The 13,965-nt window shown below is 54.2% G+C and overlaps 1 protein-coding gene and 1 long non-coding RNA gene across 2 annotated transcripts; one reads left to right on the top strand and one right to left on the bottom strand.

Moving 5' to 3' along the window:
* Nucleotides 1-8,772: 8,772 nt before the first annotated feature.
* LOC128783136 (uncharacterized) lies at nucleotides 8,773-9,778 on the top strand. Its single transcript, XR_008429013.1, has 2 exons — nucleotides 8,773-9,275; nucleotides 9,560-9,778. It is a non-coding gene; the product is annotated as an uncharacterized LOC128783136 (long non-coding RNA).
* Nucleotides 9,779-10,174: 396 nt separating this feature from the next.
* On the bottom strand, nucleotides 10,175-13,050 carry LOC128783134 (uncharacterized). The gene is made up of 6 exons (XM_053933724.1): nucleotides 12,901-13,050; nucleotides 12,431-12,578; nucleotides 11,998-12,185; nucleotides 11,773-11,910; nucleotides 10,429-10,584; nucleotides 10,175-10,269 (listed from the first exon to the last, which is right to left on the bottom strand). The coding sequence occupies exons 1-5, from the start codon at nucleotides 13,038-13,040 to the stop codon at nucleotides 10,500-10,502; spliced, it is 699 nt and encodes a 232-aa protein (XP_053789699.1). The 5' UTR covers nucleotides 13,041-13,050; the 3' UTR covers nucleotides 10,175-10,269; nucleotides 10,429-10,499.
* Nucleotides 13,051-13,965: the final 915 nt, after the last annotated feature.

The following is a 13,965-nucleotide window of genomic DNA, read 5'->3' as shown; positions in this document are numbered from 1 at the left end:
TGGGAGAAACTGTGAGGGGGAGCTGGGGCGGAGTGACCAACCCAGTGACCTCACAGAGCCCTCCTGGGATGTCACACAGCCCCTCTGTGATGTCACAGCATGGTCTGTAATGTCACAGCCCAATCTCTAATGTCACACAGCTGGTCTCTGATGTCACAGCTGGCTCTGTGATGTCACAGAGGCAGTCTATGGTGCCATAGTTGCTTGACGACCTTACATAATCCACTCTGTGATGTCATAGATCACTTTGTGACCTCATGTTACCAGATGATAAATTGTCTCCACCAGGTGAGCTAACACCTGGGCTTGTTGTCCAAAACCCCAGGCCTATGGAAACCACACAATGCCCATTGTGTGAGAAGGGGAACTGGAAGTTCACCAGCCTCAGTGTCCTGCCAGCTCAGCCAGGCCCATGGGAACATTGGGGTCCACGACCACCAGAGACCACCGGAGAGACCCCTGGGACAGAAGAAGGCATGCAAAAGGGGAGGGGAAATATGTTAATGATTTTGGGGAAATTATTATCAGATGTATGTTTAGTCCAGCACAATCAATGAATATGTGTGCAAAATACAAAATATTAACAGAAACTTTCCTGTACTCAGCATGCTCAGCTTTGGGAGGAGCTATCCCCTGTGCATCCGGCTGAATAAAGAATGCTGCTTCTTAATGCTGCATTGGTGTGAAGGAGTTTTCTGTTTTACCAAATTTTTGGTAACTCCCACTCCCAAGGAAAGCTCTGTCTCCTGTTGCTCACAAACAGAGAAGGGCTGATGGCAGATGTGGTGGTCAGAGGCTGCCTGGGGCACAGTGGCCATGAAATAATCAAGTTTTCAATGTTCTGTGAAAGAAGGAGGGGCAGCAACAAAACTTCCACACTGGAATTAGGAAGGGCATACTTTGGCCTATTTAGGACGCTGATTTGGGGAGTACCGAGTCAGGTTCTGAGTTTTTAAGGGAAACAGCCCTTAAAAACAAAGGGGTCCAGGGAGAATGGACACATTTCAAGGAAGTAGTCTTAAGGGGGAAGGAGCAGCCTGTCCCAGTGTGGCAAAAGATGAGCTGGTGAGGAAAATGACTGCCCTGGCTGCCCATGGAGCTTTTGTGGGAACTCAAGGGAAAGAAGAGGGTGCATTAACTTTGGACAGAAGGTCAGGCAACTTAACAAGTGTTCAAGGATGTTGTTAGATCATGCAGAATAAAAAGGAAAGAGGTGAAATCTCAATTAGAGATTAACCTGGCCACTTCTGTGAAAAATAATAAAAAATATGTCTATGAATAAATGAATAGCAAAACGTGGGTGTCCTAAGTTGACTGTATGATGCTTTTATCCTCAATCATCTGTTCCGTTTATGCTAAATAATAAGTTTTACACCTTTAAGACTTGTTTCTGGAGTGAAGGGGGGAGAAGAAGTGCATAGTGTGTTTTCAGAAACTGCACTCACTCCTCCACATTCCTTCTCCTGGACTGTGTTGTCTGCAGACGGACAGACAGCAAGACAAAGCTCTCCTTTACTAAAAAAAACCTAACTCTTAGTTAGTTTTAGCTAACTAAGGCAAAGAAGTTCCCTAGCTTTTCCTTTTCTTTAGACCTACTCAAACCTGCTCTAAATTAAACACCAAGAAGAACACCAGCAACTCACACCTGTGGCCCTGCGGGCCAGGCCTGGGCCGTGGCATTTCCAGTGCCAGAGGGACTGATAAGAGACTGAGCGAGCCAAGCTGCAGCCTGGGGGGGGGGGGGGGGGGATTTTTCTGAGTTTGTCCCTCTTTTAAAACAGCAAGAAATTTCATTGTTTAATATTGTTTAAGTTTTCTTGTTTAATAAACAGCTTTTTTCAACTTTTCTCCAAAAAAGTATTTTTTCCCGAACCGGTTGAGGGGAGGGACCAATTAAATCTGCCTTCTAAAAGAACCCTTTTAAAAGTTCTCTCCCAAATTTGCCCTAAACCAAGACAGTGGGATAAGGAGAACCTCTACTCTTTATTAGATGCAGTGGGGAATATAGTAACTAAAGATAAGGAAAAGGTTGAGTTACTGAACATCTTGTTTGACTCAATTTTCAATATATAGAGAGGTTCTTCTTAGCACAAGTGTTCTCCTGAGCTGGCAGATGGGCACAGGGAGCAGAACAGCCCCCTGTAATCCAGGAGGGAGCAGGTGGGGAACTGCTGAGCCACTCAGATGCTCACAGGTGTATGGGATCAGATGGGATCCATGCTAGGGGGATGAGGGAGCTGGTGGATGAGCTCCCCAAGCTGTTCTCCATCATTTACAATCAGTCCTGGCTCAGCAGGGAGGTGCCAGAGGACTGGAGGTGCCAGTGTGAGCCCATCCCCAAGAAGGGCTGGAAGGAGGATTTGGGGAATGCCAGGCCTGTCAGCCTGACCTTGGTGCCCGGCAAGGTTCTGGAAGAGATCACCCTGAGTGCCATCACAGGGCACCCACAGGATGGCCGAGGGATCAGAGCCAGCCAGCGTGGATTTAAGAGGGGCAGGTCCTGTCTGACCAACCTGATCTCCTTTTATAACCAGGTGACCCACCTGTGGATGTGGGAAAGGCTGTGGATGTGTCCATCTGGACTTCAGCAAAGCCTTTGACACTGTCTCTGACAGCATTCCCTGGAAAAGCTGCAGCCCATGGCTTGGGCATGTTCCCTCCTCGCTGGGAGATTGAAGAGCTGGCTGGAGGCTGGGCCCAGAGAGTGGTGGGGATGGTGCTGCATCCAGCTGGTGTCCAGTCCCTGCTGCTGTCCCCCAGGGATCTGCGTTGGGCTCAGTCCTGTTTCACATCTTCACTGATGATCTGGGTGAGGGGATCAAGCCCACCATCACCAGATTTGCAGATGACACCAAGCTGGGTGTGAGTGTGGATCTGCTGGAGGGCAGGACAAGAAGACACAGCCTTGAGCTGCACCTAGGGAGGTTGAGGCTGGACAACAGGAAGAAGTTCTTCAGAGAAAGGGTGAGTGGGCATTGGAATGGCCAGGCCAGGGGGGAGGTGGCAGAGTCACTGTCCCTCTCCAGTGGCACTTAGTGGCATGGTCTGGGTGACAAGGTGGTATTAGGGCATTGGTTGGACTTGATGATCCCAAAGGTCTTTTCCAGCCTATTTGATTCTGTCATTCTGTGATGGTTGGGACACTCTGGGGCCATTGTGACACTGCAGGGCCTCGTGGAACTGAGAGGACCAGAGTGACACTGTGCAGCCCCATAGAACCAGGGCTCCATGGTGGTGCTCTGGGGCCACATGGAACCAGGGAGTCCACCGTGACACTGGGTCCTCGTGGAACCACAGAGGCCATTGTGACACTGCAGGGCCTTGTGGAACCGAGGGTTTTCACCATTTTGACACTGCAAAACCAAGGAAACCATTGGGAGAGTCCAGGGCCCAGTGGAACCAAGGGGCTGTTCTCACACTGCGGGGCCTCATGGAACCAAGGGGACATTGTGACACTGCAGGACCTTGTGTAACCAAGGGGCCACTGTGACACTCTGGGGCCTCAAGGAATCTGGAAAGCCATTGTGACACTGTGTGGCCTCGTGGAAACAAGGAGTCCATTGTGACACTGAGGGGACTTGTAGAGCCACAGAGAGCATTGTGACAGTGTGGGACCTCATGTGACCATGGGAACTTTGTGACACCCTGGGGCCCCATGGAACCAAGGGGCCACTGTGAAACTATGGCACCAACAAGAACATTGTGACACTGTGAAGCCCTATGGAACCAAGGTGTCCATTTGTGACATTTTGGTGCCCTATGGAACCAAGGAGACCAGTGTGACAGTGCAGGGCCTGGTGTAACCAAAGGGACGTTGTGACACTGAGGGGACCCATGGAACCAAGGACATCTTTGCAGATGACACCAAGCTGGATATGAGTGTTGATCTATGGTAGCATAAGAGGGCTCTGCAGAGGGACCTGGACATGCTGGATCCAGGGCCCAAATCCAACAAGGTGAGGTTTAACAAGTCCAAGTGCCGGGTCCTGTACTTTGGCCGCAACAACCCCTGCAGCACCACAGGCTGGGGACAGAGGGGCTGGACAGCAGCCAGGCAGAAAGGGACCTGAAGGGACTGATGGGACAGCAGGCTGGACATGAGCGAGCAGTGTGCCCAGGTGGCCAAGACGGCCAATGGCTCCTGGCCTGGATGAGGAATGGTGTGGCCAGCAGGACCAGAGCTGCTGTGCCAGCAATGATCTGCCCCCAGCTCTGCACACAGACATTGCTGCTGCAGCTCCAGAGAAGGCAACAAAAGGGCATCTCTGCAGAAAACTCTGCTGGGAGATCCTTGAGTTCATTTAAAGCCACCAAGAGCGCAGACCCTCATTGACACAGTCTGTGAGCACAGGGAATGTGGAGAGAAACAAAATGAGAAATGGCACAAAAAATGACATTGCTTTGTGGACAATATGAAAAAAAAATAAAGCAAAGGAAAAAAAAATCCACAACCAAACTAACAAGAAGTATCAAAGGTGACATTTATTACAAGAGATTTGCAGAAATTGGCCAGCAGTTCAATGCTCCTGCATGCATCCAGTGATCAGTCTCCACACTGCAGCCTTGAGCTCCTGGTTCCTGAGGCTGTAGATGAGGGGGTTCAGGGCTGGAGGCACCACTGAGTACAGAACTGACAGGGCTAGATCCAGGGATAGGGTAGAGATGGAGGGGGGCTTCAGGTAGGCAAATGTGCCTGTGCTGATAAACAGGGAGACCACGGCCAGGTGAGGGAGGCAGGTGGAAAAGGCTTTGTGCCGTCCCTGCTCAGAGGGGATCCTCAGCACAGCCCTCTCCTTGCCATTCTCCAACACTAGGAAAGTGAATGCCAAATCTTTGGAAATTTCCTCATTTTTATCAAAATCCTTGTCTTGGAAATATTCTATGAGTGATCCAAACCCCTCAGCATGTCAGAGCTTCATGAGCATTTCACCTGCCCTGCACCAGAACTACTCAGAGTTGTACTCACAGAGTCTGTGGGCATTGGGATGTTCCAGCTGTAGGAGATAAATCCAGGAGCTGCAGCTGCCTTGTCCTGCAGCCAGAGGTTCCTGTGCCAAGGGCTGGCAGTGATTCTGCCCCAGGTACTTCTCAGCACCTTCCCAGCCCTGACTGATTGAAGCTCTCTGTGCCTCTGTGCTGTGCCCGGGCAGGCTGCAGGCAGTGCCCCAGCCCTGCTGGGCTGGGAGAAGAGCTGCTCATCAAGAGAAATGTGCTTTTGAAGCTCTTCTTGGTTTACCAGCATCACCCTCTGTGACAGGAGCCTGGCCCAGCTTGTAATGAACAGTTTCCACGCGGGCAGGGCCTTCTTAGTTCCCATGGCAACACTAAAAAACTACTAACTCTAGCTAAGTACCGATATTGAAATGCTAATTAGCTAATTGCTCTGTTTGTTTTCTCTAAACTACCTGGAGATAACTGGCCTCCCACCCCTCCACACTGCCATTCTGGGACTAACATGCAAATAAAAACCCCTTAGGATCATGGGAGTATTTTTAGGAGATATAAAGGACTATAAATCAACAACTGAACACAGTAGAGGAGTCTAGACAAATGCCCTAGCTGAGGAAGAAGGAAACACATCCCCTGATTGACATTTACCCGTCGCCATCACCTAAGAAAGAATAGACTATGTTAGGCTGTGAGAAGCAGGGAGACAGGGAGACAGAGAGCCCTGGTGCTGCCACCACGGAAGGAGCAGGGACAGCTGTTGTTTTGGACGTGAGCAACAGACTCTGCACGCCACACCTCCTCACCCTCTGGCCACCGGTGTGCCACAAGGAAAGAAGAAGGGACAGTTGCTGCTCTGGACTTCAGTGACAGACTCTGCATGCCTCCTTCCTTTCGGCCTCCTTGGAAAGCTACGATCGCGGGGGCGAGCTCTGCATCGAGCCCCCTGCCCAGCTGATCCTTTTAATAAAGAGCTGAACATTAATAAAGGCATTAGCCCTGATCATTTCAAGCTCAGCAGCACAGACAAAGCACAAGGACTTTAATGACCCTCTGGGGCTTTGTGCTCAGGCCCTGAACATCGGGCCCTAAGAGGGAGCTGAAGAAACCTCTCCAGAAGTCCAAGTCAGAATCCAACTCCAAAGTTTCTCTGACTTTTAATGGGTCCCATTGAGGGACATGACTGAGAAAGTGTCCCCAGGCCCCAGGCAGAGCAGAGAACTGGAGGCACTGATGACAGGTGGGAATAAAGAGAAGCCAAGTCCTGGTGCCCTTGGGCACAGCAGGGTCTGTGCCACCAAGGGCTATGAGGAGACACCTTGTCCTGAGGCACTGGGGCCTCCTGGCACAGCCCCAGCCAGGCTGGGCACTGTCAGCCCCTTGTCCTGCCCTCACCATCCCCCCCTAGCCCACATCCCAGTGGCCTCCAGGATCTGCTGGAAGGAGTCCCTGGGGAGCCTTGGTCAGGAATGGCCCTGGGGGCTCCTTCATGCTCCCAGGGACTGCAGGTTTTTCAAAGGACTTTGGCTTTGGCTTTTGCCTGAGAGTCTCTGAGAGCTTTGCGCAACCATGGCCTCCAATTATCTGCTGTAATTAGTCCCTGGAGAGGCTTTGTCAAGAACAACACTCAGTGGGGCTCATTAATGCTTCAAGGTACTTCATTTATTTTAAGGTACTTGGTGTTTCCCGTTAGATGCAGACTCCGTGAGAGGTTTGTGCAGTCATGGCCCCAATTATCTGCTTTAACGAGTCCCTTGAGAGCTTTGCACTGACACTCAGTGGGGCTCATTAATGCTTTGAGATACTCCAGGTATTTATGGTACTTTGGATTTTCCTTTCCACACGGAGAGGTTTTTGTGCCATTTTGAGTCTCTGAGAGGTTTTTGTGCCATCCTGGCCTCCAGTTCTCTCCTCCAAGGAGTCCATGAGGAGCCTGTGTTGGGGATGGACCTCAGTGGGTCCCATTTATGCTTTGAGACACTTTGGCAGCTGCTGAGGAGGTGGCACATGTCCTGCTCTCCTGCTCTTCTCCAAAACAGGGAATTGATGGGAAAGTTTAGGCCCAGCTCTGAGCCCATCCAGCATGGCCTGAGCATCGGATTAGTGGGGCAAAGCCAACAGGAGCCTTCTCCAACTGACCGGCGGGTTCTGGTTTCTCTGCCCAGTGTGCCGAGATCTGATCAGGCGGTTTATCCATGGTGGACTTGGAAAGGCCCTTGTTAGGAGAGCTGTTCTGTGATCCCTGGATGCAGGACATTCATCTGCCCTAGAAGAAGGGAGAGAGCCACAGGCACACTTCGATGCAAGGCTCTGGTAAGTTACAGCTCCCCACATGCCTTGGCAATAAGAAGCAAAGGAACCCAGACTTTTTTGTCCTGCCTGTGTCACTGCCCAGGAGTCATCAGATGGGAACATGCAGCCCTGATGCTGGAGCTGAGCTGCTCTGCCCAGCACTGGTTGCCGCCATCTGAGCTGGTTTTGCTTGTCCGTGGTTCCCTGACAGCTGGGGCCCTGGGCAGAACCCTGACAACCTGGTCTCACCCCCACAGAAAGAGAAGGAGCCCCTGGATGTTGGAGAAGTGCCGCGGGAGACAAGACTCATGATATCATGATCATCAAGTCTCAGTTTATTGCAACAAATTACAAAGTTTATATATACTCGTTAATTAGCTCATGCATATTGCAAAAGCCAAGCTCATGATTGGTTGCTGTGTGATTTGCGCAACTGTCTTGTTCGGTTGCTCTTGCTGTTCTTGTGGTTGATACTTTTTGGTTCTTCTCTATTTCTACATACCAAGCAGTTTCAGCATCCTGATTCTTGCAGACTCTGATTTCTACATATCCTGATTTCTACACCCAGGGTCATGCTGACTGTTGCAGCAGTCACGTAGGCCCTCATACTTTGACTAATTTTACAGTTTCATGTCCCTTGCTGTTTAACCATTCTTCTGCCAAGCTCTCTACACCTGGAGAAGCTGTACCAGGTGGGGCTGCTGCTGCTGGAGACAGCAAGGACAACATCAAGGATGACAACCTCTTGCTCCACCTGGTCATCAGCAGGCTGAAGATGATGGACTTTGATTCTGGCACCTTCTTCAAAGCCAGGCTCCACAGGGAATTTACAGATGAGTCCACATGCAGGGGATGCTCCCAGATTTGGGCATTGCACAGCCTGGCAGGGAACCAAAGGTTCCCCTTTTGCTGGGGCAGGTGCAGCTGATCCTTCAGTCGGCTGCCAGGCTGCTTTTGGCAGGGCTGGGGGGGATGGGCTGGAGTGGGTGTTCCTTTCCGTTCTTTTCTCCTCTCTCCGACTTCCTTGTTTTCGCCCGGTTACCGTTTCCTGGAGCGCTGGCCAGGCGCTTCCAGGAACTGTCGGAGAGAGAGAGAGGCAACAAACACCTTTGTGGTTCGTCTGATACGGACACAGCTGTTTAGAGAGCGCAAGCAAGACCGGGATAAAGAGACTCAAGAGACTGGACACTTGTTGTGCAGTCCAAAGTAGGTTGTATTTGCCTGATCGCCGCACGTACAAGTGACCCCGATCTCGGGTCCAGACAAAGGTTTTATAGGGGAAAATAAGAAATAAGGTGAAACCAATAGAACAATGCCCAGTGTGAATACATTATAGGTAAAATCCAATGGGAATAACTCCAAGGGGAAGGATGAATACATGTAAAAATACAGAATAGAAATTCCAGCTTTAGGTTTAGGAAATAGAAACTCCCATCTCAAATTCACAAAGCCTTTTTGCTCTGTTTGCGTAGCTGCACACTGCAACAGGTGGGTACAAAATGGGAGTGGCCCCCTGGCCCTGCTAACAGCCCCCACCACCCACCGTGCCCTGGGCTGGGGCTGGGGCTGGGGCAGCCAGCCCGACACAAACAAACCCCCCATGGTGGGAGCACAGGTGGGACTCCAGAACCTGCGCAGGGGCTGCTTTGCTTTGCCGGCAAGGAAGGGCTTGGGCTGCTCCACTGCCCTTGTTTGCTTTGGGATCATCCTTATTTTGGGGGGCAGTGCAGGGGGGAAGGGAGAAAGCCTGGGCTTCCCTCACCTGTGAGTGGGTTTTTCCCTGGCATGCAGGGGTTGGGCCTTCCTCAAGTTCCTGTCAGAGATACGATTTGTCTTGTGTTCTTGTTTCCCCTTTTTGTCTGTAGTCTATTTTCAATAATTTGTTGTGTGTTTTTCTAGAGGAAACGTTCTAGGTGGGGTCCAGTCTGGATGGGGAAGTGCTTGGGAGCAGCTGCGGCGTGGATGGGCCGTACCCTTGGAGAAGGCTGAGGACATCGTTTGGGACCAGCTTTTCTTCCAGCGGTGGATGGCGTCAGGTGGGTCCCGTCTGCTTGGCATGGTGGGATCAGAGCTTTGGGGAGATGGCAGCAAGCACAGGAGCATCCTGCTCTGGGCAGCTGATGAGGAGGTGGATGTGCTGTGGCTGGCTGCAGGCTGGGCACATGTCCTGCCCTCCTGCTCTGCTGCCAAAGGCAGCAGTGATGGGCAGCTCTGGGCACAGCTCTGGGCACGGCCAGCATGGCCTGGGCACCGCGGGCAGCTGGGACAAGGGGACAGGAGCCTTCAGCTGAGGGGCACTTTCTGGTTTCTCTCCTTGCAGCCAGGCTCTGCGGATGCTGAGGCTGCTCTGGGCTCTGCCAGGGCTCTGCTGGAGCTCAGCACCGGGCCGCAATCAGCCAAAGAAGAAATGGTGTGACCTGCAGCACAGACTTGCTTGAGCATTTCAGCAATACAGCTCAAGTTTGCAGAGTGTACACCTCCCAGGGAAAACATGCCACCACCCAAAAATTAAACTTGTTCAATAGCTTCTGAAATGAAATCAATCTGGCATGACCCCAAATGCCATTTTTCAGCTTGCTCAAGCTGTAGCTCAGGCCTTCTCTGAACTGAATTCTCTCCCCCACCTGCCTTTTACTTCCCAACTGCTCCCTCTTTTCCCCCAGTGAGTTCCTAGCCCATGGCAGTCTCCATCACACTGTTGCCTTCCTTGGTGCTCCTCACCACGAGGAAGGCCGAGCCCCTGGCTTAGGGACTCATCCTGTCACTGGCTGAGGAGCAGCAATGTCTCAGAGGCTGGGGCTCCATCGGCCCCAGCTCGGGCCCACAGGAGCCTGGAGAAGAGCCTGTGCCGCCTCTGGCTGCAGCAGCGGGCAGGGGCACAGCTGCCTGCCCTGCACACTGAGCACTGCGCTTCCAGGCCGTCCTTACCAGGTACTCGGTGAACTTCCACAGCTTCTTTTTCTTCACCACTTTTTCAAGATCCCTCCTCTTCAGCAACTGGGCCACACAAAGCAGCATTTCCTGAGAAGCCTGGAGAGCAGCAGAGACACGGAGATGGCCCCACAGCCCAGGGCGTAGGACCTGTGTCCCTGTGCCAAGGTCTGGAGGAGGCTGCAGCCCACCAGGCGCCACGGCAGGAGGCAGCTGAGCCACCTCCCAGGGGGACAGCAGCAGCCCACGAGGCCTCACCTGTGCCACACACCCATCCTCATCATGGCAGTGGAAGAAGAGTGGCAGCAGGCTCTGGCGCACGTGTGTCTTCAGGGCCTTTTTGTCCTTTTGCAGTGGAAGAGACACCAATGCTTGGAAGAGCAGTATGGAGAGCAGCTGCACCTGGCTATTTTCCTGTATGAAAGGAAGAAAAAAAGACCTCAGCATCGGCTGCACGGGGCTCAGCTTGGCTCAGGCCTGGAAATCCACAGGGCACAAAGCGTCCGGGCAGCAGCCAGTGGTTGTGGCTGGAGGCAGCGAGCCTTATGCTGGAGCGCCTCAACCAGATGCAGTGCAATGGAGCTGGCTATCAGCATGTCCTTGTCCCGGGAGATAAAGCTGAGGAGCATGACTATCATGCTAACTATCTCTCCATCTGCGTCCCGCAGGAGCTCCACAAGATTTTCAGTCAGGCTCCACATTTTTTCCCTCTGTGCGGAACACAAGTTTGTGAAACGCCATCCTGCTGCTGCAGGGCCTAGAGGCCAAAGGGCTGTTCCAAAGCACTTGGGCAGCTGAAGCAGGAGGCAGGAGAGCTGGGAGCAGCTGCCCCAGCGCCTAAAGCCCAGCAAAGCCCAAGCAACTGCATTCCCGAGCGCAACCTCAGCCGCTGCCCCCTTCTCAGCATCGAGGGATCGTCAATGAGCTTGAGAAGGGCCCTGAGCTCCAGGCAACGCCTATCCCTGCACTCACTCCGCAGGTGCCTTGACAAGATTTGCAGGACTCTGTTAGCACTGCCTTCACTCAACTTCAGGCACTCGAGGACCTGAAAGGCACAGGGCAGTGACAGGAGACCCGGCTGGTAGGAGCCCGGAACAGCACAGGGCTGGACCCAGGCAGCAGCACAGGGCGTGGGCACCCGTCCCAGGCAGCTGTGGCTACGAGAGGGCAAAGAGCTGGGAAGCAGCTGAGCGAGGCAGCACTGGCCATCAGGTTCACCTCCACAGGGAACGCCAGAGTGGGTGGGCAGTTCCCAGTGTGGCTCCTGTGTGCTGAGCAGCTGGAGCAGGTAGCGAGCGATCCGGGAGTACAAGACACGGATATCTCCCTGGCAGGAGAAAAAGTAACCAAGACTTTGGGCTGAGGGACAAACCGCTCCCAGGACAGACTCACAGAGGTCTGGTCTTTCCACAGCATCCTGCAAGGGGCCCTGGGCTATTTGGGAGGCGGCTCCTTGTGGGTACCCTCCTCTCCCAGCCTTTTCCAGTCTGTTTGGCTGTCCCTCGGTGACAAGGCCCTCTGGCCCACGACCACGGGGACTGTGTGGGGCACCCTGGGCACAGAGCACAAATGTCAGAGGCAGCAGGGAGAAGGGGGTCTCACCTGGCCAGCAGACCCACGGCATAGTGGTGGGTGTCAGCACACAGCAGCGTGTCCCAGCCACACTTGCGTTCCATTGCCAGCACCACATCCTCGTGCTCCATTTGGCAGAGCAGGGACTTCAGGGTCTGCACTGCAAACCTGCGTGCAGAGCAAAGCCCAGGTCGCGCTGGGAGCACTGGTTCCTGCCCAGGGATGTGGCAGGGACAGAAGACTGGGATGGAGTACCTGTTGGGGCTGGTGGCAAGGCCGTATTGCTGCTGGCATCCCTTCCAGAAGGTATCAACCTCCTCTGGCATATCCAGAGTGCTGAAGAACACTTGGAAGAGCAGATGCACAACTAGGTGGGGGAAATACACCGTCTCCATATGTGGGACACAGGGCACCTGGAGGATCTTCCACATCACCACAGTTGTCTGCAAAGGACAAAGCCCCCCGAGACAGCGCTCAGTGCCGAGGTGTCCGTGTGGCAGGGCCCGAGCACGGGAGGGAGAGGCCCAGAGAGACGCAGGGGGAGCAGCGGGCCTGGTGCCCCTGAAGCTCCCCGAGGCCAGGTTTCAGCCCAGCGCCTGAGGCAGGGAGATGCAGTGGGGGAAGGAGGATGGAGAGCTGCTGGACAAGGTGGCCTTGGGGCCAGCAAAGGCCAGTTGCAGAAACTCACAGCCAGGACAAAGACACCCATTTTGTCCCCATCAGAGGTGAACGTGCTGTGCTCTGGCCAGCTCCCCAGCACATCGAGGAGTATCAGCTGCACTGGCTCGGCAGTCCTGGGCGAGCACATGATGCTCTTCCACATGGTCAAAGCAGCTCTGCGGGGTTAGAGCTCTGTCTCAGGGGGGTCTGGGACACAGCACCGTGGCCTGGGCAGCTGCGGGGACCTGAGCTGGCTGCCAGCTCTGCCTCTGCCCACTGCCCCTCGCCAGCAGCACCCAGGCAGCCCATCCCTGTGGGGACAGGCCCCTGAGGGGCAGCGAGGGAGCATGGCAGCAGGCTTGGGGGCTGAGGTGCCAGGGCTGGCAAAGGGAGCAGCCAGAGGGCCCTGGGGACTCTCTGTTGGTCAGACACCTGGGACAGGCTGTACAGGCTGATGGGCTGGGGAGCCCTGAGCCCTCTGGGCAGGTGGCCCCGTACCTGTCACAGGATGGGGCCACATGCAGGAGCGTCATTAATACATTAGCGGGCTGTTCTTCGGTGAGATCCAGCAGGGCCCTGTTCAGCCTGTGCTCAGCAAACTGATTGGCCATGAGCCACTGGTGGATGTACCTCACCATGGCGGGCACCTGGAGAAGGCACGGGGAGACTTGGGAAGCTGCCAGACGGAGGAATGTCCCCAGCTTCCCCAGAGAAGTGCTTCCCTTGCCACCACACTGCCATAGCCTCAAAGGCTTCCAGTGACCAGCGGGTGTGGCTTGGGAGGCCAAGCAATTCCTGGGAGGATCAAACCCTGGCCACAGGCTGCTTATTTGCTTAGGATTGCAAAACCCCTCCTCTACGAGCATATCCAGCAGGGCAGCACAGGTCTTGGTTTTGAAGGTGTGTAATATGCTCTGAGCCCTGTGCCCATGGTGCTGGTCTCTTCCTCCTGAATCCTCTTGATGAATTTGCAAACCAGGTGTAGGAAAAGGGCAGGAAGCCAGGGATGTTCCATGGAATGCTCCAAGCACGGTGCTCGGCTGAGCGGTGACAGCAGGCCCAGCCCAGGTGGGGATGGCTGCAGGTACGTGCGCTGTTCTGCGGAAGAGACCACAGGCGGGGTCCTGCTCTTGTGTGTGGTCCACGGCTGCATCTGGCAAAGAGCGAGCGCAGCCAGAGCTGAGGGGCTGCGGGAGAGGCCAGAGAACACAGCCCAGCCCTGCACTCCCCAGGCAGGGACAGCCCTGGGATGCCCCAGGGAATGGAGCACGGCCGCTGCGGGGTGTCTGCCCGGCCCCTCTTTCATCCTGTCCGTGGGCATGTCCCCAGGGGATGGGATGGGATGGGAAGGGACGGGATGGGATGGGATGCCATGGGATCCCATGGGATGGGATGGGATCGGATGCAGTGGGATGCAGTGGGATGGGATGGTGCCAAGCTGGCTGCAGGCACCAACCCTGTAGCCCAGCTCTGCCACTCATCCTCCTGTAGAGGCTTGAACCGCACCACCTCTTTGATCTCCTCTACTGGGGCAGCTCCAGGGCCTTCTTCCTCCTCCTCCAC

Source organism: Vidua chalybeata, unplaced genomic scaffold (assembly GCF_026979565.1).
Source record: "Vidua chalybeata isolate OUT-0048 unplaced genomic scaffold, bVidCha1 merged haplotype W_reject_16, whole genome shotgun sequence".
In the NCBI taxonomy this organism is placed as follows: Eukaryota; Metazoa; Chordata; class Aves; order Passeriformes; family Viduidae; genus Vidua; species Vidua chalybeata.
The sequence above is the reverse complement of the archived record's forward strand: the minus strand, read 5'-3'. Positions and strand labels throughout refer to the sequence as shown.

Excerpts from the sequence above, each read along its gene's own strand:
- LOC128783134 (XM_053933724.1), bottom strand. The coding sequence starts at position 13,040 with ATGGTGAGGTACATCCACCAGTGGCTCATGGCCAATCAGTTTGCTGAG. Across the intron at positions 12,579-12,900 it reads GTGGCCCCATCCTGTGACAG|AGCTGCTTTGACCATGTGGA; the intron begins GTACGGGGCCAC and ends CTAACCCCGCAG. Across the intron at positions 11,911-11,997 it reads CTTGCCACCAGCCCCAACAG|GTTTGCAGTGCAGACCCTGA; the intron begins GTACTCCATCCC and ends CTCTGCACGCAG.